Genomic DNA, 25,882 nt, shown 5'->3' with positions numbered 1-25,882 from the left:
GGTGACGGCAACGGAACTTAGGTTTCTTACGCAGCTCTGCAGATCCTGCATCAACTTCAATATCTAAGATTACGTGAGTCTTTGCGTATCGGCTGCGACGAGTTAACAATACCTGACTTTTATAGAAAGACGCTTCCCTCAATCGGTAGTCCAGAGATAACTTGTATCTTTTCATACTATGTATAGCGCCAACATTTCCAGCCCAAAGTTTGTATTTATCGAAAATATCCTGCGCTTCATTCGAACGTTCTGTGTAAGGGATATGCGATGCTTTGATGAGCGCAAGGAAAGCAGCGACGCAGGTAGTATGAGCTTGTGAGATAGACAAATCCATCTTTGTAAGGTCACATCTCGTTGTTGAAATTGAAGAGGAATACGCCGATAAGATGAGAAGGCTGAGATGTGATTACCAATGTCGTACACGAGACCACGTGGTTCAACTGGCGACTAGAGCTCTTCGAGCTTAGCGATCAGGCTGAGAGAACATACCCTCTCTGCAGTCTCATTCATCCTCTGTGCATCTCTCCTGCGACCAAGAATTTGGTACCATCTGGGCCTTTTGGCTCTGTCGTGCGTCTTCTATATCACTCATAAATTCCGCCATTATTTTCCCAAAGCCGACAATCTGGTCGATTAGCGGTATCACAAGCTCCCTCGCCATGTCCGGATTTGAAATAGCTGGGGTAGTACTGGGATCAATTCCATTGGTCGTATCAGCTTTGGAGCACTATGCTGAAGGGGTACGAAGTGCAAATACATTACACGTCATGACTGATACCATTCCAGCTCTCAACCATAAGAAGCATGCAAAAGTACGAGGAAGTATTCGGATATCTTCATGCTTCTTTCGTAACTATCGCTTGCATCTACAGGAATGCTTGTGAAGAGCTTTTGAGTCCATTAGCTCTCTCTGATGATCAACTATTTCAGCTTCTCGAGAATCGCGAGAGTTCAGCATGGGAGAGCCCAGAGCTTAGCGATGCTTTACGCAATCGATTGGGAAGCAACTATCTACCCTTCAAATCTTCTGTCAAGCAACTAAACAAGAAGATCAACCTTTTCGGTCGAAAGTTGCAACTAGACAAGGACTTCCAGGTGTGTATGAAGTAGTGCAACAAAGAAGGAACATTTACTAAGACTTAGTAGCCACCGTGGACTAGAGCAACAGGTTGTGTCGATGTGATGGCACGAAACAAGTTCTTCAATGATCCATGGATCCGCATTAAAGGAGGGTTCAAGTCGAAGCACTACAAAGAACTGCTATCGTCTATTGAAGAAGACATTAGCCGCATTGCCAATCTCACAGCGGGAGCTATTGCGCTTCAGCCATTGCGAGTTGAAAGAAGACGCAGAGCGAACACGGAATACTTGACAAAGTTTCGTCAGCAGGCGGAGAAACTTTACGACGCTTTTAACACACGATGGTCGTCAAGATGTGTATGCCAAAGTACACATCAAGCAAATTTGCGACTTGACATACAAAGAGAAGAGGAAGCAGGCAAACCTTCCACATTCAAACTGGTGTTTACATTTGGCTCATCACAAGCCGGAAATACTGCTCCTTGGAAATCGATCCCAGTGGAGATCGAGGCTGTTGATGTCACTGATACGACGAAATCACACGACTCACTGCTCCCTAGTATTGTAGTCCACTCAAACATCGAAGCACACGACCACTGGAAATGCTTAAAAAGAGCTCCGGATATCGTCGATCTATGCGCGACATTGCAACGCTGTCCAAGCCCAGACTGCATAGGGGTAATGAGCAGCAAGCTCGCCAAACATCACATCCACACTCTTCACCTACCCAATGCCAACACGACCGACGAACGAGTCACATTACAAGAAGTTATGATGAAACAAGGCACAACCTTCCTGATCAAGGAAAAGTGTACACTTGCCCTCACCCTCGCTTCCGCAGTCTACCACCTTCATAACACACCCTGGCTAGAAGAAACATGGGATCTCAATGACATATGCATCCTAAGCCAATCTTTACTATCCGACCAGCCTTATATATCGCGTGACTTTCCTTCTACAGCTACGTCACCGATACAGAACCAAAGGGTGCGTATCATTAAGAACAGCATCATCTTCGCGCTGGGTGTCGCGTTGCTAGAGATCTCGTATGGCAAGCCTCTGAACACGTTTGTCACTTCAGAAGACCTCGATGCAAGTGGCAACCGTACGGCTTTCACCGATTATCTCATAGCGGATCGTTTGGCAGAGGGCTTACGAACGAGGGAGTTGCCGAACTATGCGGATGCGACGCAGAGGTGTATACATTGTAACTTTGAAGCTTCGGTATATAGTCTCCATAACGACGATTTTAGGGAGAGGTTCTATCAGGGTGTCATTGTGCCGTTGAGGAAGGACTATGAATATGTTGTTAGTACTACCGTGGCGTAAAATGTATGGAGGACAGTATACTTGGAGCGAATCATAACTGTTTAGAGCATCAAAGCATCGCTATCATGTCGCTTGATCTACAGCTATACCAGTCGAGAACTCGCAAACATGTGCACCAAGTACAAGAACTAGAGTTCGAAGAACATGAGTAGATGACATCTGAGGTAGGTATTCAGGAGCTATGTGAATTGGCCACTGCTCCACTTAGTGTGACCGCGGAGCGTTACTCCGCATGTCAAGCGCTTCACTCTTATGCTATCCCGCCATTCCCAACGTTCTCGTTTTCATAGCTGAAACTAACAGCGTCACCTATCGTACTGACTCCTACTATGAAGACTGCGCTGCTACGTAGCATTCGCATGTTTTCCCTCATTGTAGCACGAACAAGCGTTCGGAGCTCTTGGCGGCAAAGCGTTTAGCCTCCAGATACCGGGCAAGTTGCGGTGCCGACATGGAGCGACATTGAAAAGCATCCCCGCATCCGTGATGATAGCACTAGAGTTCTCCCACATCCGATCATGTCAAGTGCCTACGTGAAGACGGACTACAGTGTTAGATCACTGAAGTCCCAGTGTATTGACTTCGGCTTCCGGGCTTCACAGAGTCCGTCAAGAGCCAGGCTGGAGAACTCCGAGCGTGGGACCGACCCTTGACATGGATATAGAGAACCGACAGGGTACCTGTCTTTGGGTATCAAGAACCTATTGTGAAGTCTTGGATACGAGCAATAGATGAGATGATGACTATATTAGCGAGTGTTTCTGAGGCGTCAGGCAGGAATGTCCCTGGATGGGTTCGCGCTGAGGCCCGATGAGTAGACAGTAGCTGGCTGAGCACGATTCATCTGTGCTCCTGGACGGCTCCAGGCCGTTCAGCTCTATCAATCTCCACGTATACTGTGTAGGGGTTAAATGAGACAGACATGGAGGCAAAATAGGCGGCGCCATGGCAAAGGTAGTGAGCCATGTGTTTGGTGCGTGCGACGAAGACTCCGGAGTGTTCGATTGGAGGTTACTCTCTACAACGCGCAATCGACCCTGCAGCGCGTCAGCTGAATTGGGTACATTGCAAACCTCAAACATAGTCAGCGATAGCTTGTAGGCTAAAGGGCCGTTGGCCGATCTGGAGTGCGAACGATCGGAGTGGTGCTACGCATCTCTTGATTTGCAGGGTGGTGCGGTATACTAATGGAAACAAAGCCTATTTCTTGCAGTCACCTACTAGCTCGCAGTATACTAGTAATTGTAGTATTGGTTGGAGGGCAACAGCGTTGCGGACTTGGCGCCGGGATCGGACTGAATCGCGCAGGCAGCGGGACGAGAGCTTGTCACGATTTGCCATGGGACAATTCATTGCCGTGACAGGTGTTGACCCCGGATTCGTGCTTACCAAGACTTAGATCAGCAGCCTTGTCACGGCCTTATCTTGTATTTATGAGGCAGGGTCGAACTTTAGAGAGCGAATAGCGGAGGGTGCATCGATGTTATCCCTATTAGCGGCCCCTCTTAGTGTAGTCGCAGCTCCTTGCTAATTCCAGTGTATGGAGCGAGTACGGCTGCGTGGTGGTCACGGACCAAGCTGCTTACGTGTAGCGTGCCCGAGGGTTCGGCATAGAGCAGCGACCTGCCGCAATCGTGTTAATGGCTGGGTGAGGCGGCTGAAAGAAAGCGACTTGGACATGGAGAGTCGGACAAGGTAACGGCATATGCCGTGTGCCGCAACTCGCAGTCGTAAGACACGAGGGCAGGCGGGCGGGGATCAGCATTGGTTGATCAGCAAGCAATCGCCCGCAAGCGGACCGAACAGGGGCTCTTTGTTCCCCCCCACAGCGTGCAGGCACTGGCGAATTGTGGGATCTGCAGGCAGCTTCACGAGTCGCCACTTCCAGAATACTTCTGAACTGGGTTCTCTCGGGCAGATGACGAAGCTGCGTGGCGACATGTTGCGGGGGAGGCAGGGCGCTTTGTGCAGGCGTGCGATGCAGGCGACGGCAGACGGGCATAGGATAGCAAAAAGGAAAAGTTGGAGCTGGTGCCAGCGCACAACGAGTAGCGGATGTTAGCCAGTCATAGCGCAGGCAGCAGAGGCAGGCGTGCTGTATGTAATCTTTGCAGCTGTGCGGGAACTGGGCCAGCCCTGGGATGCGTTTCAGGACCGAGGCCGTCCTGCAGCCAAGCTTCCCCGAGCGGCTCTCTGGGTTCGTCGCAGCCCTGCCGGGGCACGAGGGAGGGCGGGCGCGTGAACGTCTGGCTGGCAGCGTCGCGAGCGTCGCGTTGCAGAGCCAGACGGACGCGCACACGGTGAGACGGCCGCCTAATCGTGGGCAGTCGCAGGGCGTGCGACGGCGCTGCGGAGCATTGGACGGATAGAAAAGCTTCCAGAAGGCTTCGAGGCTTCGACGGCTGCTGGTCAGTTTCGACATGAGTGGGGATTGCCCACCAGTGCGCCTTCCTCTTTTCGTCTCGAGTAGCCCAATCACGCAACGCCTGCACCTCTCCTCCACCACACTCAATCGATTCCTATCCCCGACCTCTGTCCTTGCTCAGCTCGCCCTCAATCCACCCTCACCATCTTGCCCGCGCCCGATGCTGCTCAGACTGCAGCCCATACTGCGAGTGCGCTCATGCGACACTGACGCCGAGGACCACTAGCCCCTGCGTCTGCGACCAAACCACACCACGACCCTCACCCGCAAGCCCTGAGCACTGCGCTTCGTGTCGAGGACGCTCCTCAAACACGCTGCAGTCGAATCCGCAAGAGACGCCCGTAGTGCGCTGTGCATCCCGAGTCTCGCCCGCTGCCTCGTCCCGCCTGCAGCTGAGTGTGAGAGTGAGAGAGAGCGCGCGAGGCAGCTGCGTCCTGTGCCCTCCCGCCATCGCACCTCCCATCCCACGTCGCTACCCGCCTTCCTTGTCGCATCCGCCCGTTGCGCCTACCTCGTATACAATAAACACAGCACGTTAGTCTTGTGTGCACTGGCTGCCTCTCTCCGCATCGCTAGGTTCCCTGGAGCTCACACAGACGTCGTCGTTTCAGACTGCATCTCAGACCAACCGGCGCACTCCCGCGATCCCATCTCTGCGCTCCCCCACGCTTCTAGACGCACCGCACCGTCTGAAGCTCTCCTGTGTTCATTCCCACCGCGCTCGACACCTGCAATTGGCCATCGCATCCACCACGCTTCCGCCTCACATTCACCCGTGACTCTACTCGACCCCCTTCAGCCGCATCATCGCGATCCACCACCTTCCCCATTTTGCGACTCCTCTGCAACATCCTCCCCTCTGCGCTGGAGACCAGTGCTGTCTGGTCGCCGCACATAGGTGGAGACAATGGAACATGGCGCGTGCAATGTTGTCTACATTGACCGGCGGGCCAACGATGAGCATGTGCGCAAAGAGACGCTGTCCAAGTCGCTTGTTGCGAGGACCACCACCACAGGCAATGTAGGACAGAGCTACTTTGCGCTCGGCAAAACATCGCCGCGTGAGGTACACGACAATGTTGAAGCGATATTATCCATCTCCTCAGAAGGTAGTCTGTCCGCCATCTGCACCCATATCATTACTGACGCGTCCAACAGTACACATCTGCAGCACCGGCCGCGCCTGCCTACAGAAGATCCACCAGCTCATCGACTCCACTAAATCCAGCATTCCTACCTTTGTCATAATAGACATACCGTACGATGAAGAGCAGCGAATGAAGCGCCTGTCTCGTGAACCGCGCACGCCATCGCCTACCTCATCGCGTCTCACACGGATAGACACCAGCGAACCCGACGACATCTACGCCATGCACCTACTCACCCACATATCCTCCGAAATCTCGTCGCGCAACTTCTCTAAACTCGTCGTACCTGTCGTTATGCTCTCGGGTTTAGGTACCGAAGAGCCTTCTTCAGCTGGCCCGCTCCCGTCGCCCGGTCTGCAGGTGTCGTTTTCGATCGGCGACACTGTTCGGTTGACTCGATACCTGGATGCCGGTGCCGTCGACGTTCTGACAAGTCCCATGTCAAGAGATCGCATGCTTGGCTTGGCCGTTCACGCCTATCGGTTACAGAAGGAGTTCTCAAGAGAAGAAGCAAGCTTCCTGACTACTAAGAGAAACCGGAAGCTGTCTTGGGTTGGTGTCGATGATACTAAGCCATACGCCTATCTTCGGGAGGCCATGGTGTCCAATCTGATGACTGGTATCTGTAATCCCGAAACAGTAGGCGATTCACTCGAATCTACGTAAGTGCACACGATAAAACGAAGATTCGCGACTAACGACAGCAGGGATTTCCATCTTGATGAAGATCGCCAAATGATTGTTGAAGCTGCGGTAGGCACTTGGGCCTTCTCAGCGCACGACTTCACCGACGATGAGCTTCTTTATGGTGCCTTTGTCATGCTGAAGCATGCACTTCAAATGCCTGAATTGGAGAAGTGGGCGATAACTGAAGGTAAGTGAAGCACGTGCCAGTACCCTCTTCTCCACTAACGGATCTCTAGATGAGATGATCGTCTTTCTCTTGGCCAGTCGTACCGCCTACAACGAATTCGTCAAGTACCACAACTTCCGTCACGTTGTCGATGTCCTCCAAGCTCTTTTCCACTTCCTCGTCCGAATCGGCACTCTGCCTCCTTACCCGTCGGCTTCCTCCAGTATTTCCGCTCCGAAATCACCAATCGCTGAGCTTCTTAAGCCTTTTGATGCGCTTACGCTATTGATATCAGCCATCGGACATGATGTCGGTCATCCAGGAGTCAACAACGCTTTCCTCGTCGCATTGAACGCACCACTCGCTCAACTCTACAACGACCGCTCCGTCCTAGAATCCTTCCACTGCGCTGCCTATTCTCAGATATTACGCCGCTACTGGCCAAGAGCGTTCGCTGATGCTGCGATGCGCAAACTTATGATCAACAACATACTTGCGACCGATATGGGTCTCCATTTCAAATACATGAGCGACTTGGGTAATCTACAGCAGAAGGTTGCGCATGACAAAGGAGTAGTTGACGGATGGAGCGCTAAAGTACAGGAAGAACAGAAAGATTTGACCTGTGGGCTTCTAATCAAGTGCGCAGATATCTGTAATGTGGTAAGTTTTGCGCCAACACTCTATTGGCGCATGTAATCTAACTTTCCTAACTTAGGCGCGGAAGTTCGAGACCGCAGCTAGATGGGCCAATATCCTTACGGACGAATTCAGCAATCAAGGACTTATGGAAGAGGAGCTGGACATGCCGTCTTGTTTGTTCGGTGGCCCACCCGTACGAGAGGACATTATCAAGCTTGGTGAATCCCAGATCGGCTTCATGAATATCTTCGCTAGGCCGCTGTTCGAGGCTGTCACAGACATCCTACCTGCGATGCGCTTCGCTGTCGACGAAATCCTGACAAACAAGGGTGTTTGGGAGAGAAAGATTGATGAAGAACGTCAGAAGAAGAGAAAAAACAAGAGTATGAATCTTGGACTACTCACACCTGGCTTTGCCGTCGACCCAACTCCGAGTCCATTGTCTGGTGGGGGTAGTGGACACACTGTAAAGATACCGCTGAGTGCGATCAAGACCATCTCTCCAGAAGAAGCCGCCCGCCGAGGGTCGACCGGCTCTATACGCTCCATTCCAGTTGCGTCTGACTCACGAAGATCCTCTTCAATTATCGATAAGAGCTCACGGCGATCTTCGACGACCGCTGTCCCTGGCCAAAGAGCTATGAGCTCTGCTGAAAATGCCACATCGTCAAGACGAGGTAGCAGAGACCCCAGTCTCACTGCAATTCTGGTAACACAAACACCAAACGCATCGGACCCAAAAGGACAATCTCCAGGTTCCGAGGATCGGTCAAAGACTGATCGTAAGGACACTTTGACACGGTCGTCATCACCAAAGAAGGACGGTGTTAGACCGGTCACAGCTCCTTCCCAGGCCAGACGCAGTCAAGGTGAGTAAACGTCACTTTAGACCCGTCATGGCATTTGAGCTAACTGTGGAAAAGTTCTTGATCCTTACCCTGCGCAACAACCGACGTCGCAAAGTCACTCCCAGGTCGATCTGTCGCAAACTGCCAACGGGAACTACGATGGCTCAAAGTTGCAGCAATGGGACTCACACAACAAGTTGAGCGCTGACAGTAACGCAACACGCTCCGATGTGTCGCGTGACTCGAGCTGGTGGCGACATGTGAGCACAAAGCGACGTACTCGCGATATTAGGAACGGCGATGCAGATGGACGAGCTCCGTTGAAGGAGGTAACACCCGATTCTCTGGCGCCTCCGAACCCCGATTCGACCACCACATCACCCACCTGCTCTAGTCCCGGCAGGAAGACGACAACGGGCAAGATCATGAGCTTTTTCAAGCGAAAGCCTAGCCACAAGGAGCCGGAGAAGCAACTTTCCAGCTTCGGTAGCTCCTCTCAGTTGCGAACACCACAGACGAGCGATCCCGGGCGATCACTCCACAGCGACGATTGATTTCACTAATACCTTTCTACGCCTCTATTGACCTTACATTAATGACCAACGCCGCATCCGATACCACGGTATTTCCTTTAGTCTCAACATACCACTTCAAAAGCAGTCCTTGGTCTCTGCGACACTTGCTTTTGGGTCTCCTTCATCTCTGGCACTTCTAGGATTGATACCTCTTATGCATGGTATGCCAGCGGAAAGCAAGGGTACAACACTCGCACTGAGGTCCACTTGTTCTACCTTCGGGTATCTTTAGGCAAGCCTTCATCCGTGTTCTACTTCAGCGCGCTAGCATTCCTGAAATATCAGGCTTGTCTCTGCATCTTCACTCTTCCTTTGTCGGTTATCTTCATCTCGGCGGGGCGCTTGGTTGCGCGCATCCAGCGTGCTTCATGTATACCGAGTGCAACTGCTGTTTGTCATGCATTTTGGCCTCTATAGTTAGGGAGGCTTAGTTCTACTGTTTCTTGCGCGACCAAGAGGACGCATTTGTTTACGCGACTTTGCAGTTGTTACGACAAGAGGACATTCAGACACTGGGTCGGGCATGGACCGGTGCAAGCATGACGCTGTCGCACAAGGAGGACATTGGCTGAACAGCTGGCATGAGAAGAGAGTGTATAGCTGGCTTTTGTCCGACCTTTTTAGACGTGGATGCAGCGGCTACTACTCCAAGCTTGGCATTTGCCGCTCAGCGAACTGATGATAAACCCCGTAATGAAATGTATATTCTCAATCTCTGCTCACTCGCAGCAAGCGACTTTTCAAATACAGCATCAGTCATACAAACCTCGTTTACAAACATGACCGTCGGTAAACGCCGATGCCCTTATCAAGGTCACGAGCGGCTCTCCGCAAAGTGGGTTTCTGTAGCACATAACTACCTAATTTGGGCCAGTGCAGTCGTTGTAGTGTGGCGCTAAACCCCACTTGCTTACCTGACAACACCTACTCTTCGACGTACAGCTTTGTGATCTCTATACACCTTTCTCAAACACACAGCAACATAAAGATGGACGACAAAGTCAAATACCTTCTCTCACTCAGCGCGGTGCGAGAGCGTGCTAAGATTGTGGGAGAGGCCGCTGAAGCAGGCAAACTGAGTCACTTTGATGTGCACGAGGAGCGTCTGGGCGAGGCTGCGGATTATGTGACATCTGTCATCAAGGTTCGTTATTAAGCTTCTCAAGATATTTGACAACCAAGACACTGATCTTGGATCTACTAGCGTGACTTTGGTCCAGACAAATTCCACACCATCCCACCTCACGGTCGCTGGCAACACTTTGAAGTTGGCGGCGTTCCCCGCATCGCTAACTTGCTTGATGAGTGGAAGAAATCTGGATGCGACGATTTGGAAATTACTCGTCGTTTGATCGATCTCTTCTTCGTTTCGGTGCTGTTGGATGCTGGTGCGGGAGATCACTGGCGGTATGTGGAACCAGGAACGAAGACGGAGTACGAGAGGAGTGAGGGTATTGCGGTGGCGAGTTTATACATGTTCAAGAGTTGGGGATTCGCTGCGAAGAAGGATGGGGGACCGATTGTTGATGGTGAGTGTGAGATTTGCGATTGGAATAGAACTGTGCTAACTGTGCTGCGTGTAGGAAAGGGACTACAAGATTTGAAGACGGAAACACTGGCAGAAGGCTTCCAAATCTCCGAAAGCAACCCCATGCTAGGTGTTGATTCTCGAGCGAACTTGCTACGCAGTCTGGGGAAATCATTGCTTTCCCACCCTACCATCTTCGGCGAAGAAGGCCGTCCAGGAAACGTTGTTGGTATGTTTATCATTCACATAATCACTACATCAGGTACTTACCACATACTTCAGACTACATGAAAACCACCACTTCCGATCCCTCAACTCTAGATATCCTGACGTTCTGGGATGTCCTCCAAAACCTACTCATCCCCATCTGGCCCCAAGACCGTACTGTGGTAAACGGCCAAGCTCTGGGTGACGCCTGGCCTTTGTCTACGCTCAAAACGCAATCCAAAGAAGGAACCTCTGACGAGAGCACATTCATCCAACCTTTCCACAAACTAACCCAGTGGCTTGCCTACTCCCTCACCGTCCCCTTCACGCGCATCCTCTCCCTAACATGGAAGAACATGTCCTCCATGACCGCACTCCCTGAATACCGCAATGGCGGTCTATTCGTCGATCTCGGCGTTCTGACTCTGAAGCCTGAGTCTCTGGATCGTGGTCTGAAGGCTACTTCTGACGGAAGCGGTCTTCCTTCTTTCACCGCGGGAGACGATGCTATTGTCGAGTGGCGAGCAATGACGTTGGTGCTGGTAGACAAATTGTACAAGCTGGTCTTGCAGAGGATGGAAGGGGTGGATTTGAGCATGGCGCAGTTGCTTGAGGCAGGGACGTGGAAAGCAGGGAGAGAGGTCGCAAAAGAGAAGAGGCCTCAGACGAAGAGCAGTCCGATTGTTATCTTGAGTGATGGGACAGTTTTCTGAGGGACTTGTAGGATTGAAGGTTTGCTCATTAAGAAACACGACCGACTAGCAAAACAAACCTACATTCTTCACAAAATCTTACGTTCATCCCCTCCTTCCCCTTCCTACATCACTTCTCTCCGTTCCTTTTCCATCCGTTCTATAATTCTCTTGCGGCGCATCATCCAATACACCCAACCCATACGGTCTCATTCTACCCCCTGGCCCGCGTTCTTCTCTCCGTTCTTCAGGTCCTTGCTGGTCAGAGGCCGTAGGTTTGGTACCCCGAGACGCCCAATCCTGAGGCGCCATCCACACTTGCGGTGGAGTATCTGAGCCTGTGACATGTCTATCTCTAGAGCCCTGGTCACCCTTCCACATACCACCTAATACTGGCGATTCCGGCTCTACTTCCCCTCCACTATCCAATTCGCTCCTTAATCCGTCGCCTGATAGTTCAGACGGGCCCCTCGAGTGTCCGTACATGGATTTGTGGGCACGAAATTGTGCTGGCGTAGGATTTGAAGGGGTGGAGTTGGGGAGTTCCTGGGGTGGAGTGTGCCATTCGTGTGCGTGACTATGGTATGCGTGGTTATCGGAGGCGTAATTCGGGTCGTGATGGGCGTAGGCTATGTAACGCGGATCTTGAGGATCATAGGGGGATTGCGAGTGCTGATTGAGAGGGGATGGATGGCCGTAGAAGGTGTTGTCGAAGCCTGGATTGGGAGATGTGTAGGTTGGTGGGGCTGTATCTGTTATGTTAGTATAACATTTTAAGCCGTCAGTGAAAAAGATCAATTTGACTTACGGTCAGTTGGTTTCGTTCGTATGTGTATATGATGTCGTCGCGATTGTTGGTCTTCCGTCATCCCACCGATAGGTAGGATGTCTTGTCTCTGCTCCATTCCCTCTCCACTCCCATCGTTCTTTCCTTTCTTCCTTCTGAAACAAAGACACCATACCACGAATCCAACGACCACAGCAAGTGCAAAAGCGCCACCCGCTGCGCCACCTGCAATAGCAGCGACCGGTGTTTTCTCTCCGGCTTGAGCGGAGGCAGTGGCCGATGTGGACGTCGTGGTTGTTCCAGGTGTAGTAGTAGATGAGGATGCATTTGCCACATTGACAGATGCATCACTGGTAGATGAAGATGGCGATGATGTAGCCGTAGCGCTGGATATCGTGGTGGATCCGCCAGTGGCATGATAGGCGCTGAGCTGGTCCTGGCGATTGAGGATGGCGGGCTCAAGATCGCCGTCCGGACAGCCAGACTGGGCGCATGCGTTCGTTTTACAACATCCCCAGAACGTTTCTGCATTTCATTAGCTAGTTCTCTAGAAGTCCCAATTCAGGTGTAAGTTGAATGAAGGGCCTTCGGTGCACGTCTAAGGGCGACCAGTGTTGGTTGGTGACTTACCACCAGCAGTGCACGTGAAGAACTTGCTCCCAGTCCCGCACGTAGCGTCAGGAAATGTTCCATACGCGGCTGGATCAAAAGCGCCCGGATATAGGTTACCTTGTGCACAAGTGATCTCACATGGATCTCTCGCGCAGCAACCTACAAAGAATCTGGAGCTGTGTTAGCGATTGGAAATACTAATGAAGACGGATCCTCACGTTCCATAGCCGCACGACCACCACGTACCTCCAGCTGGACAAGAAGGAGAGAACGCCTGTCTGCTAGTGAGATTGGTCGACATCATTCGAGGTGACGAGGCTGCGGTGCGCCCGTGGAGGGCAGATGAAGCAAGTGCGGCCAACGCGGAACAGCAGCAGCGACTGGAATTGAAGAAGAACGCTTCAAATTACTTGACTCTCAATAGACAATAAAATCCGAAGGGAAGTGAAACTGAAACTCGAACTCAGCCCTGGGTCAGCATATCTAGTGGGCGATGAGCGCATATACCTGCGAACAAAGGGCAACCCTGCGGCTCAACCTTCCCTATGTGCGTGCATCACGACTACCGAATTTACGACGCATCTTCTCTCTAGTCTTCGGGCTGAGCAATTCCAAGAACGCCTGCGTATATGGCCACATGATGGGGGCCAGCCTTCTCGGGTGTTACCTGCAAGTAAGAAATCTGACGTATGTTGTGCATATCCTCTCAGCACCACGAAGACGCCGGTGCTCTATTTTTTTCTTAGAGAGTAGCATCATCTAGAAGGTTTACATGCTCTGGTATTGGAGTGTATCCACTGAGATGCAATGAATATCCCCAATGTGCTTGCTGCGTTCTAATATGGAAAAACGAACATATTCGTATCATACCGCTAACCACCGCGCCACGGCGTAAAGCTGACCGATAGGAGGTGTAAGAGAAAACATTTGGAAGGCCAGAAACATGCAGATCCCGGGAGTAATAATTGTCACAAAGGGTGTGAGGTGGTGTGAGAGATTGCCAGAATAAGCCAATGGCTGCCGCGTGGCGGCGCAGTAAGATGCATCGTGGAAAGGCTGACGTTTGGGTGGGCCTTGAGTCGATGGTGGCGGGTTTTGGTGGCACTGCCCGCAGGATTACGGACAAGTTCGTGTTTTCTGATCTGTGACGCTAACGCAACAATATGGCCCAATAGTATATGTTTTAGTCTGTTAAGTTTGAATAATGTCGTGAACTACTGTCAATACATCAGAAAAACGGAGGGTATTCAGAAGGAGGAAAAGGAGCAGCCTGGCCGGATCTTCTGATAGGGTCCCGATTCTATGTGAACATCCGATATTCATCTGTTATATTATACATTTTTGCGCTCGCTGATAGACTGGGTATGATATGCAAGTACAGAATGAGGTTCAATGAAACAACTCAAATACAAGAACCTAAGCGGAAGAAAGAAAGAAGAGTTTTCCATGAAACGATATGATCTTTGCGCAATTAGTTCCTTTGTGACGGTCCCTCCTCAGTCATCACTCCCAACCCTCGTCCTTGACTCGCTCGCTTAGCCATATCATTCTGGAATTCTGCTTGTACAGGTCGAGGGGACACTTGCGGTGACTCCAACTCAGAGGGAGGAGCAGGTCCTGTAGCCTCGGCAGGAAGTTCAGAAAATCGTCGATTATCTGCACCAGCAGGAAGTTCTGAGTACCGTTGTGTGCTAGATGAAGGGAACTCTGCTGGCAGCTCTTGGGGTTCGCTTGCGTGGCTGGCGTATTGGTGGTATGATTGATGGCCCTTGGTAGGGGTATTGTCGTGGCAGGAACCCCCGATAGGCGCAGAGTACGTAGGTGGTGCTATCATGATTGTTAGCTTACTGTTAGGTGAGTTGACGAGATAACGTACGTGATTGGCCGTTGAACTGTGACGAGTGCCTGTTGTGGTCGTGCTTCTCATTGTTCATCATTGGGACCATGGCCGCTGCCCCCATATCGCCTTCAGCAGGCTTCTGGTTGCGTCTCTTGCGAAGGACGAAGAAGATAATCAGTCCAATTATAGCAAGGCCGACGACACCTCCGACTACTCCACCAACAATAGCACCAGTGTTGCTCTTTCCGTCACCTGATGAAGAGCTTGCGCTTGGGGTTGCGCTCGCGGCATCAGGGGCGTATTCGTCGAACTGCTCTGGTAGAGATAGGTAGGCAGGAACTAAGTCTCCACCCTCACATGAGGGCGCCGGTGTTGCTTTGCATGCATCATGTTTGCAGCATCCCCAGAAAGTCTCTCCAAAGCCGCATGTAAAAAACTGGCTGCCTGATCCACAAGTGGCGCCTGCGAATTCTCCGTGATGTGAAGCGTTGTATCCACCAGGGCGGATGTCTCCTTGTTGGCAACCAGTGGTACACGGATCGTTCCCGCAACAACCAACAAACTTGCTCTTACTGTCAGCATCACAGGCATACCTGGAGTTGGTTTAGTATCCGCGTTGCTCTTGAGTTCTAGGATTTGCCTTACCACTTGCCTCCCTGCGGGCAATGAAAGTCGTAGAATGATGAATTAGACATGATGTTGATACTTCCAATAGCAAGGAAAAAGTCTTAGATGGGTAAAGTTTACAGTGAAGTATAACGTTGCAAACCAAACGGCGCAAAAACAAAGATGGGACCAAAGCGAGAGTAAGTACAGCGAATCCTAGTAGAAAGACGGTAGATATGATAAAGAACGGGGCATATGTCAGCTAGATCAGAGATGAACAGCACACGGACAAACATGTATCTCCATGTCTCGAAGCACGCGCGAGGAACGCCTGAATGGGGCGTTACCTGAACGGTAGCACTGCAGGAAGACATTGTGCATAGCACCCGCCAATAGAGGACCACGCGTGATCCAATGTGGTATAGTCGCCACTCCGCCGTATGGTGGCTGGCCTTGTGTGATGTATTTTGGTGTACTGTCAGAAGCTTATCCGTACAATTCGCGTTAGTAGCTGAAAGGAAGTAAGCGAAGGATTGACGAGCCTAGAGCCCGACCCGTACCCCGTGGCGGGATTTGATCTGAGCGTGAAAGCCTCAGCACAGCCCTCTTCCATCGCGGTAGCAACGGCGTGTATAGCGGAAAGTCGACGCGATGCCACGATGGTCCTGTCAGGCATACTACCAACACATCACGAAACACAAGCCCATTGTGCTCCCTCTCTTGACTGCACTTTTTCAATTGACCCACAACAAACCTCAGGCCTCCATAGGGCGGTGTGGAGCAGTGTCAATCACAACTTCGTTCCTTTGGTGGCGTCGTTAATCGAAATGACATCCAAGATGCGCTTAGGGATGGGGCCATTTCTCAACAGCGCGCGCGGCCCCACAAGATGTCAGCATGAGCCAACATTACTCCGACACCGAGAGGGTTGTAAACTCGGGCTGTATGTCTAAGAAATCGTGCTTATAAACACCCGGTCGCCACATTGTGCGACAAAATCCGTGTTCGCCGACCTGAGGAAGAGAAGAGATGCGGCTGTACGGGTGTCAGCCATAAGCAGTTGGCTTGGCGTCTGCGTTCCGCTCTAGATTTCGCTTGTTGCGCGGCTGAAGCCAAGAAGAGGTTGTATTTGTGCTACAGATGCCACCAGATGTTTAGCCACTATCACGCGGCTGGATCGTTCAGAGCTCAGACCGATATGTGGACATCCGAACAGACGAACAGCGCACCGTACTTGACTGGAACAGGCTTAGAAAGCCAAGCTCTGGAGCTCAAATTCATGAGTACAGCCTGGTTGCCTTATTGCAGCGCCTGAGGGCGAGGCGGCGGTGCTTAAATAGTACAGCCTTGGTTGGGAAAAGTGGAGCGTGTTGTTGTGGCTATATACTAACGGCTCGAAAAACGCTACTGAAGCGGATGCGGTGAGCGATGTCAAACCAACGCTGTCGCTTCGGCATGGACGTCTGAACTGAGAGCTGCACGTTCTGCAAAACTACCATGCGCGTCGCAAGTAACGCGTTCGTGGGTCCATAAGCCAAGGAGTTCGCGTAACTAGGATGCAGCGATAAGGGCGGGGATGAATACAAGAGCGTCCAACATCACGTCGAACCACGGTAGACGATAAGAAACATGGTTGGAAAGAGCAGGCACGGTGACTTTAATAGTTGTTGTCGGTTCTCTCCGTGAGGAGAGGGCGTTGGGAGATGGACGTGTGGTGTGCACGAGCCTCTCAAGCTGGGGCTAGTACATCATCATCGCGGGGAAGCTATCGTAGCTATCTCCAGTGACAGCACAGCAGGCATACCGCAACAATATCCGGCGAATGGCAAGCGGTAGACGCGAGAAAACTTGTTCATTCCCGGTTCCATTGATGAGTTGATACATGCGTCGCGCCAATGTGATCCCAGCGGTATTGGGACCAGCCTCCCCAGCGTAATTGGGTGGCTGGCAGACAGTTTCAAGCACCCGCCATCTCGAGTAGAAAACTTCTCCACGCCCAGCTACAGAAAATCCTCACAATGCTATCATTCTTGAACGACTCCACTTGATTAGTGTACCGAAGAAGATATGAATGTGGAGCCTGGATTCCAACTGAAGCAAACCAACGGTAGGTAAGCTGCACCGGCTATTCAAGACGCGCATCAGGCTGACCGAGGTCCCAGTCTCTCAACCTCAACTATCCCACCAAACCTCGCAGCAGAGCGTTGCTGCCTCATTAGCTGCTTCCGAAGGCTACTACAGCGCGTCAGAACAGGCGTCTAGTTCGAGCGAAGAAAGACTGCCTGCCTACCGGACGCCGCCCTCTGCCCACCGAACACCAGCGCAAAGTCATGAGCAGTTGGTGCCACACACTGACGTCCCAATAACGTCCCTACGAGGCATCGGTATCCCCAGGCAGCAGCCTCAACGCCCTCAGTCACCCGCAGTCTCTACCATTGCCGAGGAATCGAGACCAGACACGCGAGACGCGAGACGCTCCCAGTTACTATCAAACATGGACGCCGAATCGCAGGTAACTACACCAGGCCAGGACACCACGCCATACATCCGCTTTGCTATCGACCAGCTTACTCGGGACGAGGAGGTCAGAGGATCGAGAATATACCCAGAGGTTCGACCAGAGGACGACGAAGATGATTATCCCGTCGATAGGATCGTTCACGACAATGGCTTGGGATACATGGCCCAGGAACAGAGGACACAGCAGAGGATGTCGCAAAAGATACCACGGAAACCTTTGAGGAATTCGTCAACACCGCTTGCGGAAGCCCCAGCACCTATGGCTACCACGCAACCTTACAACCCGCACTACCAATCCCAGCAGTACAGGCAACAGCAGTCGCCCTCGCCCCCTCGGTCACAAGATGATGTTTTCGTAGCTCATACTCAACATGCGCCACTCCACTTCCTCCCAGCCATTCTTCGCCCATTTTGGCTTGGTATCTTCATCTTCCTGTGCATCCTTATGATCGCTGCACTGATCTTCTCCGCGGTTTACTCTAACCGCAACGACGTTGGCGGCCTATGGAACTACAACGCTTTTGGCGACAACCGCTATTTCGTGTTCGAATACCTCCCAACCCTACTGGGAATGCTCTTGCTGCTTTGGCTCATCCAGGTCCAGACGGCTCTCCAACGCCTCATACCCTTCATCTCAATGGCTTCTGATTCTTTCCACAAGCGATCTGAAGCTGTCTTCCTCCGACTGTACCCCATGCAGTTCTTGTTGCCCAACTTTGAGCATTTCCACTCTGGACACTCCGGCGTCGGAGTTTTCTTCCTCGTATCATGGTTGTTTACTTGGACGATACCCCTTCTTGCTTCTGCTTTCAACGTACGTTATGACCTAGAACGTAGTGTTTGGCGATGGGTAGCCGTCCAAGGCATCGTCTGGACCGTCGTTGTTCTTTACATTCTTCTTGTCATCGCCCTGGTCTATCTGCTGGTTTTCCTTATCCGCAACCCGACTGGCCTGAAGTGGGATCCTCGATCGCTTGCCGATATCATCTCGCTTCTCGAGCGCTCGAACAACCTCACCGACTACAACGGTTCCGAGACATTTGAGAAGGGCGATTGGCACCTTGTCAGCAACCGCGCAGATCGCCTTGGATACTGGACGACCACCAAAAGGCCCAGCGACGTCTTCTATGGTATCGGCGAGGAGGGCGCTGGAATTCGGAGGTTCTCAGTCGAGCGAGGGCGTATCATGGAGAAGGGAGCAGAACGCACCAGTTCTGAGCTAGCCCAGGGCAACGATTTCACTATCCGCACCGACATCCGCAACCCGAGCGTGCGATTGCGATACCTTCCATGGTATCTGAAGGACACTTCAGTTATTGCATGGATCGTCATCGCCGGCGTATTGCTGGTCGCTTTCCTGGTCGTCAGTTTTGTCAATGACGCTGTTCGACTTGGATTCCTGCCCCAAGTCTTCGCCCGTACGGACTCAGGTGGCTTCTCGGCTTCAAACTTCCTCTACTCCTTCATCCCAGCACTGATTGCCAATTTCCTCTTCCTGGCTTTCTTATCCTTGGACTACTCCCTCCGTGTACTCCAGCCCTACATCGCGCTGTCCGCGAAGGGCGGAGCCACCGCCGAAGCCTCCCTGCTAGTCGACTATGCCTGCCGTTTACCTCTCTCGGTTACTCTAGCAGCGCTCGAGAACAGACACTGGCAAACAGCAGTTCTTTCTTTTGTCTCGTTGACATCGGCCACCCTTCCTGTTCTTGCTGGAGGCTGCTTCTGGACGCAATACTACGGCGGCGAAGATGTCGTTCGTGTCGCAGCAGAGCTTGCAGGATACTACGCCCTCTGCTTTTTCCTCGCCTTGTACGGTATCAGCCTTCTCGCTCTCTTGCCAGGTCGCCGCCGAGCCGCCCTTCCTCACCGCAGCAACACTCTCTCTGAGATAATCAGCTGGGTATACCAATCTCCCATCCTCGTCGACCGCGCCTTCTCTCGTCCACAGACAAAGCCCGAGCTTGTAGCAAAGCTAATGGGAACCACCTACGCCGAGCGCACATGGGCGCAATCAGCCCTCTCCCTGGTCCGCCCGTCGCGCAACAACCTGCGTAACGACGAGGCTGCAGAACCTGCCCTAGGCGATAAGAAGAAGGGAAAAGGACGCAAGAGTGAGAAACACAACTCTTACACCGATCCCCATAAGATTCGCTATGGCTTCGGCATCCACGTAGGTCGCGACGGCCTCGAGCACCTCGGTATCGATCGCGTCCACCGTGGTGGAGAAAGGAGTGGTCGCGAGCTCGTCATCTGGGAAGAGCAGCAAAAGAGCAAGAGGAAGAGTTGGACAAGCCAGGCTTAGGCTTTTCTCTGACATACGAACGCAACGCAACGTACCTTTACGATTACAACCACACTCGCATATGCAATATCGAGTTTTTCATAGCACCATCACACTTTTAGCATCGGCGTTTTTTGGGGAATATTATGGAACTAACGGGACTCACGGCATTTTGGGACGACTGGCGCAATGATATTGGAATAGAACGAATGTTACGCAACGTAAAAGGAATTGTATAGTACGACATGGTAATGGTGGGAGGAATCTTGGATATAGAGTGGGAGTCGTAGACAGACTACGCTTCCCACGTGATAATGACGTGTAAACGGAAAGGCAAGCAAATAGGCCTAGTAATTATGAGAGCTGAATAGCAGCGATATGGACGATGATGAATATGGAGAATGACAACACCAATGCACACTATCATGATGCGATTGGAAGTTAGTTCTTTTGCCTCACTTGTACATTCGATGCATCTGAAGTGTGAAGTTTTTAACATTTGTATCTCAAACGACTACGCGGCAATAGCCGCCTCAGTAAGTCTACTGATCTCCAATTCGCCATCCCCACCCAAATTATCCAGTCCATGGAACCCTTCCTCGACAATCCATCTTTGTTCGTACTTCATAAGCACTTTACACGCGTTACCCACGACCAAGAGTCCAGGAGGTCTGCTGCCCTCCTCTTCTACAGCAGCGCAGACGTGTTCCAGAGTCGTTCTAATGACTCTTTGATCCGGACATGAAGCTCGTTCCAGTACGGCGACGGGCAATTCTGCAGGGTACCCTTTGCCGACTAGACTTTCGACTAGTGCGGATAGACGGTGAAGCGACATGAGGAGGACAAGTGTGCGGGAAGCTACGAATTCTGGTGGATCGAGGGGCGCGCCTTTTCTACCTGTGCCAGTGCAAATGAGCACTTGGTCTGCGATACCACGGTGTGTGGCGGGTATCGCAGCGAAGAGGGGTGCGCTTAGGGCACTTGTGATACCAGGTAGGACGCTGGGTATGAAACCATGCGCGCGGAAGAAGTCGTACTCTTCGCCGCCACGACCGTAGATGTATGGGTCGCCCTGCTTTATCCGGACTACGAGTTTGCCGGCCTTGAGTCCTTCCAGACCTAGCTCCAAGAGCTCTTCCTGGGCTTTATCTGCATTTCCGGGGAACTTTCGTGCGATGTGGACGGTTGCGCGGCGGGGAACGAGGTCGAGAATGGGTGCGGGGACGAGTTTGTCGGCGAGAATCAGATCGGCAGAGAGAATGGCTTTGTGGGCTGCGCGGGTAAGGAGGTCGGGATTGCCAGGACCAGAGCCTGCGAGGATAATACGGCCTGCACGTCTTCCAGGAGTGGTGGCAGTGGGCCCGACTTTCGAGGGGCTACTGCTGGCGAATTCGCGGAATAACATATCGACGTCTGCATCCGTAATACCCGCAAGACGGCGTAGAGGCCAGTATTCGCATATCTGTGATAGCCAGCGCATGCGACGTCCCCGTGCTGCTTCTTTACTTTCTTCCAGGATCAATTTGTTGAATGTCGCTGGCTGGCCACTGTCCTCTTCCTCTGCTTCTAGGTCTTGCGATAGTTCCGCTGCATGATCTTCCTCCCATATGCGTCTCCGCAGTGTCCCCAGCCTCTCAACCGCATCACCCAGGCGCGGTGGGAGCGACGCCGCAATCTCCCTCCTTATTCTTGCAGAAAGTTTGCATCCCTTTCCAGATGTTGTGATACCAATCTGTAGAGGACCATCCGAATGTGTTGAGAGGAGGGTGAAGGAGCAGAGATTCGGTGCATCGGCGACATTGACTGGTATGCGTAGTCTCCGGCAAAGACTTGAGATGTGGGTCGCTGTGGCGAGTTAGAAAGAAGCCTGGAATGTAGAGGTATGTCGCCTACCTGATGTATGTTTACCGCCCGCGGTAACAAATACGGCATCCACTACGCCGTCTACCTCTGGCCTTCCAAGTGTGGTCAAGTCTTCCTCGACGAAACTCCGCTTCAGCCATTTTACTTCGCCTGCTTCAATGCGCTTGACGAGACCATAGTGAAGTGTGGAGTCCTCGGGCGCAAGCAGTATTGGTTTCGCACCGACCTCTATTGATCGTGCGCATCGCGCGCCTGCAAGTGGGTTGGACCCTACTACAAGGTGGATGTGGGATGTGGCGTCAACCGCGGTAAGAAGTGCTGGAGCCATGTTGAAGTGTGATGTAGAATAAATCGCAACAACTTTGAATGCCAGAAAGGAGGGGCAATAATATGAGTAGAGACAATCGCCGATGCGGTAACTCCTCGGCGGCGTTGATAATGCGAGTGCACATTATTTGTTCCGATAGCGACGAGCCGATATGGCGCGATACGCACTAAGGGCATCCCCGCGGAAAAAGGCGACATGTGAGTGGTGGTCCCGCCCAATGGTCGATGGTGCAATTGACTGCTGTCAAACTTGCGCGGAGTTAGTCTATTTGCTCGTCGCGGCCCATTACAATGTTGAGTGCTTTTCGGCTCAACATTACACTGTGTCCAAGAGCGTTAAGTTTTGCTGAGGCGGAGATCAGAGCGGGGTCTTGGCTCTCTACCCGGATCTTTTCTTTGACGCGAACGTCGTGGTCCTTATATTTGAATGTACGATCGGCTTCATCGTGTGCAGGTGCTCTTGCACCGCCGAGCGCGGATGCAAAGGTGTTGCGAATGCTGAAGCCAGTGAGCGATGTGCTGTCCCCAGCATTATGTGGTTCGAGAGTGCGGATTTCGAGCACAAGGGCGGCATCGAAGACGAACAGATGGAAAGACACGTTCGCTGGTAGTGGAGGATCGAAGGTCTATGAGTCGTCAGTAACGCCCGCGCATGTTCTACATGGGAAGCCTACCTTGTCATCTACAGGATTTTCCCACCACGGCGGCTGCACGTCTGAGTAGCCTTTCAATGCGGCTTGCGCCTCCAGGATATGGTCGTGTAGCAGCTGCAGTTGGCCAGAGACAAAATTGGCGTTGGTAGCATCGCCTCCCCAAGTAGCCACGTCGATGACGTCGAGGCAGCTGTTGATGGACGTTCGAATCGCAGTAAGCTGGGGCACGACGAGTGTAGGCGCGTGCGGTGCAGAGGATATGGCGAGGTCGTAGGTCAGAGAGCCTTTGGGTGGTGGGAGGCTTGCCAGACGGAGCTTGACATTCTGCGCCATGTGAGTTGGTGCATCAGAACAGACAAGGAAGGACATACGCCTTTGGTGATGCGCGTGCCAATGCGCGTAATGAGGCCCTTGAGACTCTCGGAGCGCACCGAAGTCAGCACAAGTGTCGAGCCGTTTTCTGAAGGCGCAAGCAGAGCAGCGCACTCTTCCAGGCCTGCCTTGAGCGACTGCAGCGTCTCACGGAGCTGCACAAGCAGCCATTCAAGCTCTCGCGCTTGCGACGCCGCCTGCTCATCAGCGAGGCGGGCATCATCGATGGGCGGCCATACAGCGGTGGACATGGTGATGTGCTTCCAAGGCACGACGGTGCAGGTTGTTGTTGGCTGCTGCCCGGGCTCGATGGCCAAGCTCCACAACTCACCCAGCAGATCTTCGCTACTATCCGAGGAAGGAAGCCATCCCTGCATCCCTCACCCATCTCACCATGTGATGCCGCACACCTCAGACACTTGCCGACTCATTAACTCGCACCGTCACGATCCGTCGCATCCGCCAACATGCTTCCAGGCAAGCCGCGGACCCTTTGGTGTGTCGACGAGCCTCGGGATGATGCAAAGCGCGCGCGATAGTGTCGTAACCCTGTGCGATGATGAAGCTAGTCGACGACGCCAATAAAGAGCCCGATTCACTTGTGTCGAGGGCTACGTCACCGCTGGCCAGCGCTCATAAACAAGCTCGCCAGGCCTCTTTTCACCGCGCGTTGGACACGCAGCTAGTTACGTCGAATCATCCCACTGTAATAGCACCATTATCGTGCATCCTAATCTTAATAAACACTCACCCTTGCGAAAACCTCTCCATTGGGCGACTTTTCAACAATGGCAGTGGCTAGTACGTCGTCCGTCGCTTCCTGTTCTGGCTGCGCGCTTGCTGACACGCTACTCAGGACCTATCCTCGCCTTCAGTTCGCTGATACTGGTCGCTGGTGGCCTGCTCTTCCAATTCCTAAACATCCTCACTGGTGGTGTCAACAAGAGTCCTCTTAACAAGTTCTACTTCCTCGAGGCTTCCACCGACGGCATCCCCAACGCGCGCAACCCATCGCGATGGACCTTCTTTGCCATCTGCGGCTCTGACCCATCATCCGGCAACAATGCCAACTGCGGCTCACCCGTCCCAGCGCTGCCATTTGACCCGCCCAGGAACTTTGGCACCCAGCAAAACATCCCCGAGCAGTTCATCGGTACACACCAGTACTACTATCTGTCTCGTTTCATGTTCGCTTTCTACTTGATCGCCCTCTTCTTCGCTGCCATTGCTCTCATCTCCGGTCTACTTGCTCTCTGCAGCCGCCTTGGAGGATACCTCTCCTCCTTGATGACATTTGTCGCTCTGTTCTTCCAGACGCTCGCTGCAGCTCTCATGACGTAAGCATATCCATGGCGAAACTTCTTACCATTTATACTAACTTCACCAGCGCATGGGTAGTCAAGGGTCGCGACGCTTTCCGTTCCGCTGGTTTCGAAGCACGCATCGGAAGATACCTCATGGGTTTCACCTGGGCTGCCGTTGCCTGTTACTTCCTAGCTACCGTCATGTTCTGCCTTGGTGGCCGTCTCGGAGGCGATCGCTCTTCCAGCATGCGCCGAACACGCTCTACCAAGTCAAACCGCAGCCGAGGTAGCTTCTTGGACACTGAATCTCAACGCAAGACCAGGGATTACTCTCCTTAAACTGGAACCGGATGTATAAGAGGACCATGAGACTGAAGAACGGCCATGTGGGGGAACATTGATTTTTTACGCAACGATATCCACGATTTGATTTTGTAATGCACGAACATAATACCATGTTATAGCGCACAAGTGAGTTAATGCTATCAATGTACATATGCAATATAGCAAATGTAACTTGACATACAAAGAGCGTTCCAATGACTATCTCTTAAATTGCTAAGGGTACATAGAAAAATATCTCATGCGCCTACAAATGCACAGACATGGTAACGCCTCTAAATAAGATATGATTAAACATGCAATTTTCCTACCGTACCGCAATCCTTTCTACTGTGCTATCCACTTGTCACGCAGCACTAATCTAAGATCAGATGCCTCATGACATACTTATCCTTCTGGTTAGAGGCAATCTTCTTTTCGTGGCTTTTCGAGTAGCTTAGCATCAAATTATGTATTGTGGGAAGGATTCTTGCATGAGATCAACTCACCATCTTAGGTCTAGTTGAGTACCTACTCAATCAGGAGGCACCAAGATAGAGTGTATTGAGAGTTGCGTCACTATATTCAAATTCGACATGCTGTGGATACTTGAGGCTGGGATGAAGGTTGATCGAGCGATATCTACATGAGCAGTAAACAGCGTGTTCGATGCATATAGCATGATCATTGTGATGTACAACCACAATGTGGCGAATAACACGCTGTGGAGACGATGTTTGGACAACGAAATCTTCGAACAACAGGGTAAATGAGCATCAGCATGTTCTGCAGTCACGATGTTTGGCTGCCACAATGTTAGCATGATAAGCTTTGTATCATAACAATGTCGTGTCTCGCATAATGACCACGAATAACATGATTCTTTGTCGTCTTAGTACTGTCCACTCTAACACGTGCGACATTGGTATGGTGCACGTATTAAGTCTACCCAATTCTCTGTTTGCTTCGCATACTCACAACTATTTCACACTCCACGGTCCTCCACATCCAGGCTACAGTCTTACTGTCAATAAATGTACTTCTCTTCTGTCTTTGGCTTCGCGGTCCT

General features: G+C 51.9%; 8 protein-coding genes across 8 annotated transcripts; 5 read left to right on the top strand and 3 right to left on the bottom strand.

Annotated features, from left to right (window-relative positions):
• Positions 1-659: 659 nt before the first annotated feature.
• Positions 660-2,409, top strand: J4E82_000490 (uncharacterized protein; the record flags this gene model as incomplete). The annotated part of the gene is made up of 3 exons (XM_051726811.1): positions 660-740; positions 787-1,095; positions 1,147-2,409. 3 exons carry the CDS (start codon positions 660-662, stop codon positions 2,407-2,409), a joined length of 1,653 nt encoding a protein of 550 aa, XP_051593236.1.
• A 3,332-nt stretch (positions 2,410-5,741) lies between these two features.
• Positions 5,742-8,879, top strand: J4E82_000489 (uncharacterized protein; the record flags this gene model as incomplete). The annotated part of the gene is made up of 6 exons (XM_051726810.1): positions 5,742-5,943; positions 5,993-6,644; positions 6,690-6,856; positions 6,906-7,498; positions 7,554-8,346; positions 8,401-8,879. The coding sequence occupies 6 exons, from the start codon at positions 5,742-5,744 to the stop codon at positions 8,877-8,879; spliced, it is 2,886 nt and encodes a 961-aa protein (XP_051593235.1).
• A 1,009-nt stretch (positions 8,880-9,888) lies between these two features.
• On the top strand, positions 9,889-11,348 carry J4E82_000488 (uncharacterized protein; the record flags this gene model as incomplete). Its single annotated transcript, XM_051726809.1, has 4 exons — positions 9,889-10,044; positions 10,105-10,429; positions 10,484-10,657; positions 10,711-11,348. The coding sequence occupies 4 exons, from the start codon at positions 9,889-9,891 to the stop codon at positions 11,346-11,348; spliced, it is 1,293 nt and encodes a 430-aa protein (XP_051593234.1).
• Positions 11,349-14,197: 2,849 nt separating this feature from the next.
• J4E82_000487 (uncharacterized protein) lies at positions 14,198-15,261 on the bottom strand (the record flags this gene model as incomplete). Its single annotated transcript, XM_051726808.1, has 3 exons — positions 14,198-14,553; positions 14,603-15,159; positions 15,212-15,261. The coding sequence occupies 3 exons, from the start codon at positions 15,259-15,261 to the stop codon at positions 14,198-14,200; spliced, it is 963 nt and encodes a 320-aa protein (XP_051593233.1).
• A 1,978-nt stretch (positions 15,262-17,239) lies between these two features.
• J4E82_000486 (uncharacterized protein) lies at positions 17,240-19,994 on the top strand (the record flags this gene model as incomplete). Its single annotated transcript, XM_051726807.1, has 2 exons — positions 17,240-17,279; positions 17,335-19,994. 2 exons carry the CDS (start codon positions 17,240-17,242, stop codon positions 19,992-19,994), a joined length of 2,700 nt encoding a protein of 899 aa, XP_051593232.1.
• A 493-nt stretch (positions 19,995-20,487) lies between these two features.
• On the bottom strand, positions 20,488-22,164 carry J4E82_000485 (uncharacterized protein; the record flags this gene model as incomplete). The annotated part of the gene is made up of 2 exons (XM_051726806.1): positions 20,488-21,818; positions 21,867-22,164. The coding sequence occupies 2 exons, from the start codon at positions 22,162-22,164 to the stop codon at positions 20,488-20,490; spliced, it is 1,629 nt and encodes a 542-aa protein (XP_051593231.1).
• A 259-nt stretch (positions 22,165-22,423) lies between these two features.
• On the bottom strand, positions 22,424-23,439 carry J4E82_000484 (uncharacterized protein; the record flags this gene model as incomplete). Its single annotated transcript, XM_051726805.1, has 3 exons — positions 22,424-22,789; positions 22,838-23,140; positions 23,188-23,439. 3 exons carry the CDS (start codon positions 23,437-23,439, stop codon positions 22,424-22,426), a joined length of 921 nt encoding a protein of 306 aa, XP_051593230.1.
• Positions 23,440-23,976: 537 nt separating this feature from the next.
• On the top strand, positions 23,977-24,831 carry J4E82_000483 (uncharacterized protein; the record flags this gene model as incomplete). The annotated part of the gene is made up of 3 exons (XM_051726804.1): positions 23,977-23,989; positions 24,045-24,525; positions 24,576-24,831. 3 exons carry the CDS (start codon positions 23,977-23,979, stop codon positions 24,829-24,831), a joined length of 750 nt encoding a protein of 249 aa, XP_051593229.1.
• Between the last annotated feature and the right edge of the window lie 1,051 nt (positions 24,832-25,882).

Source organism: Alternaria postmessia (genome assembly GCF_024291825.1).
Source record: "Alternaria postmessia strain BMP 2775 chromosome Unknown scaffold_2, whole genome shotgun sequence".
Taxonomy (NCBI): domain Eukaryota; kingdom Fungi; phylum Ascomycota; class Dothideomycetes; order Pleosporales; family Pleosporaceae; genus Alternaria; species Alternaria postmessia.
Note: the sequence above shows the minus strand (reverse complement) of the source record. Positions and strands in the feature narration are given on the sequence as shown.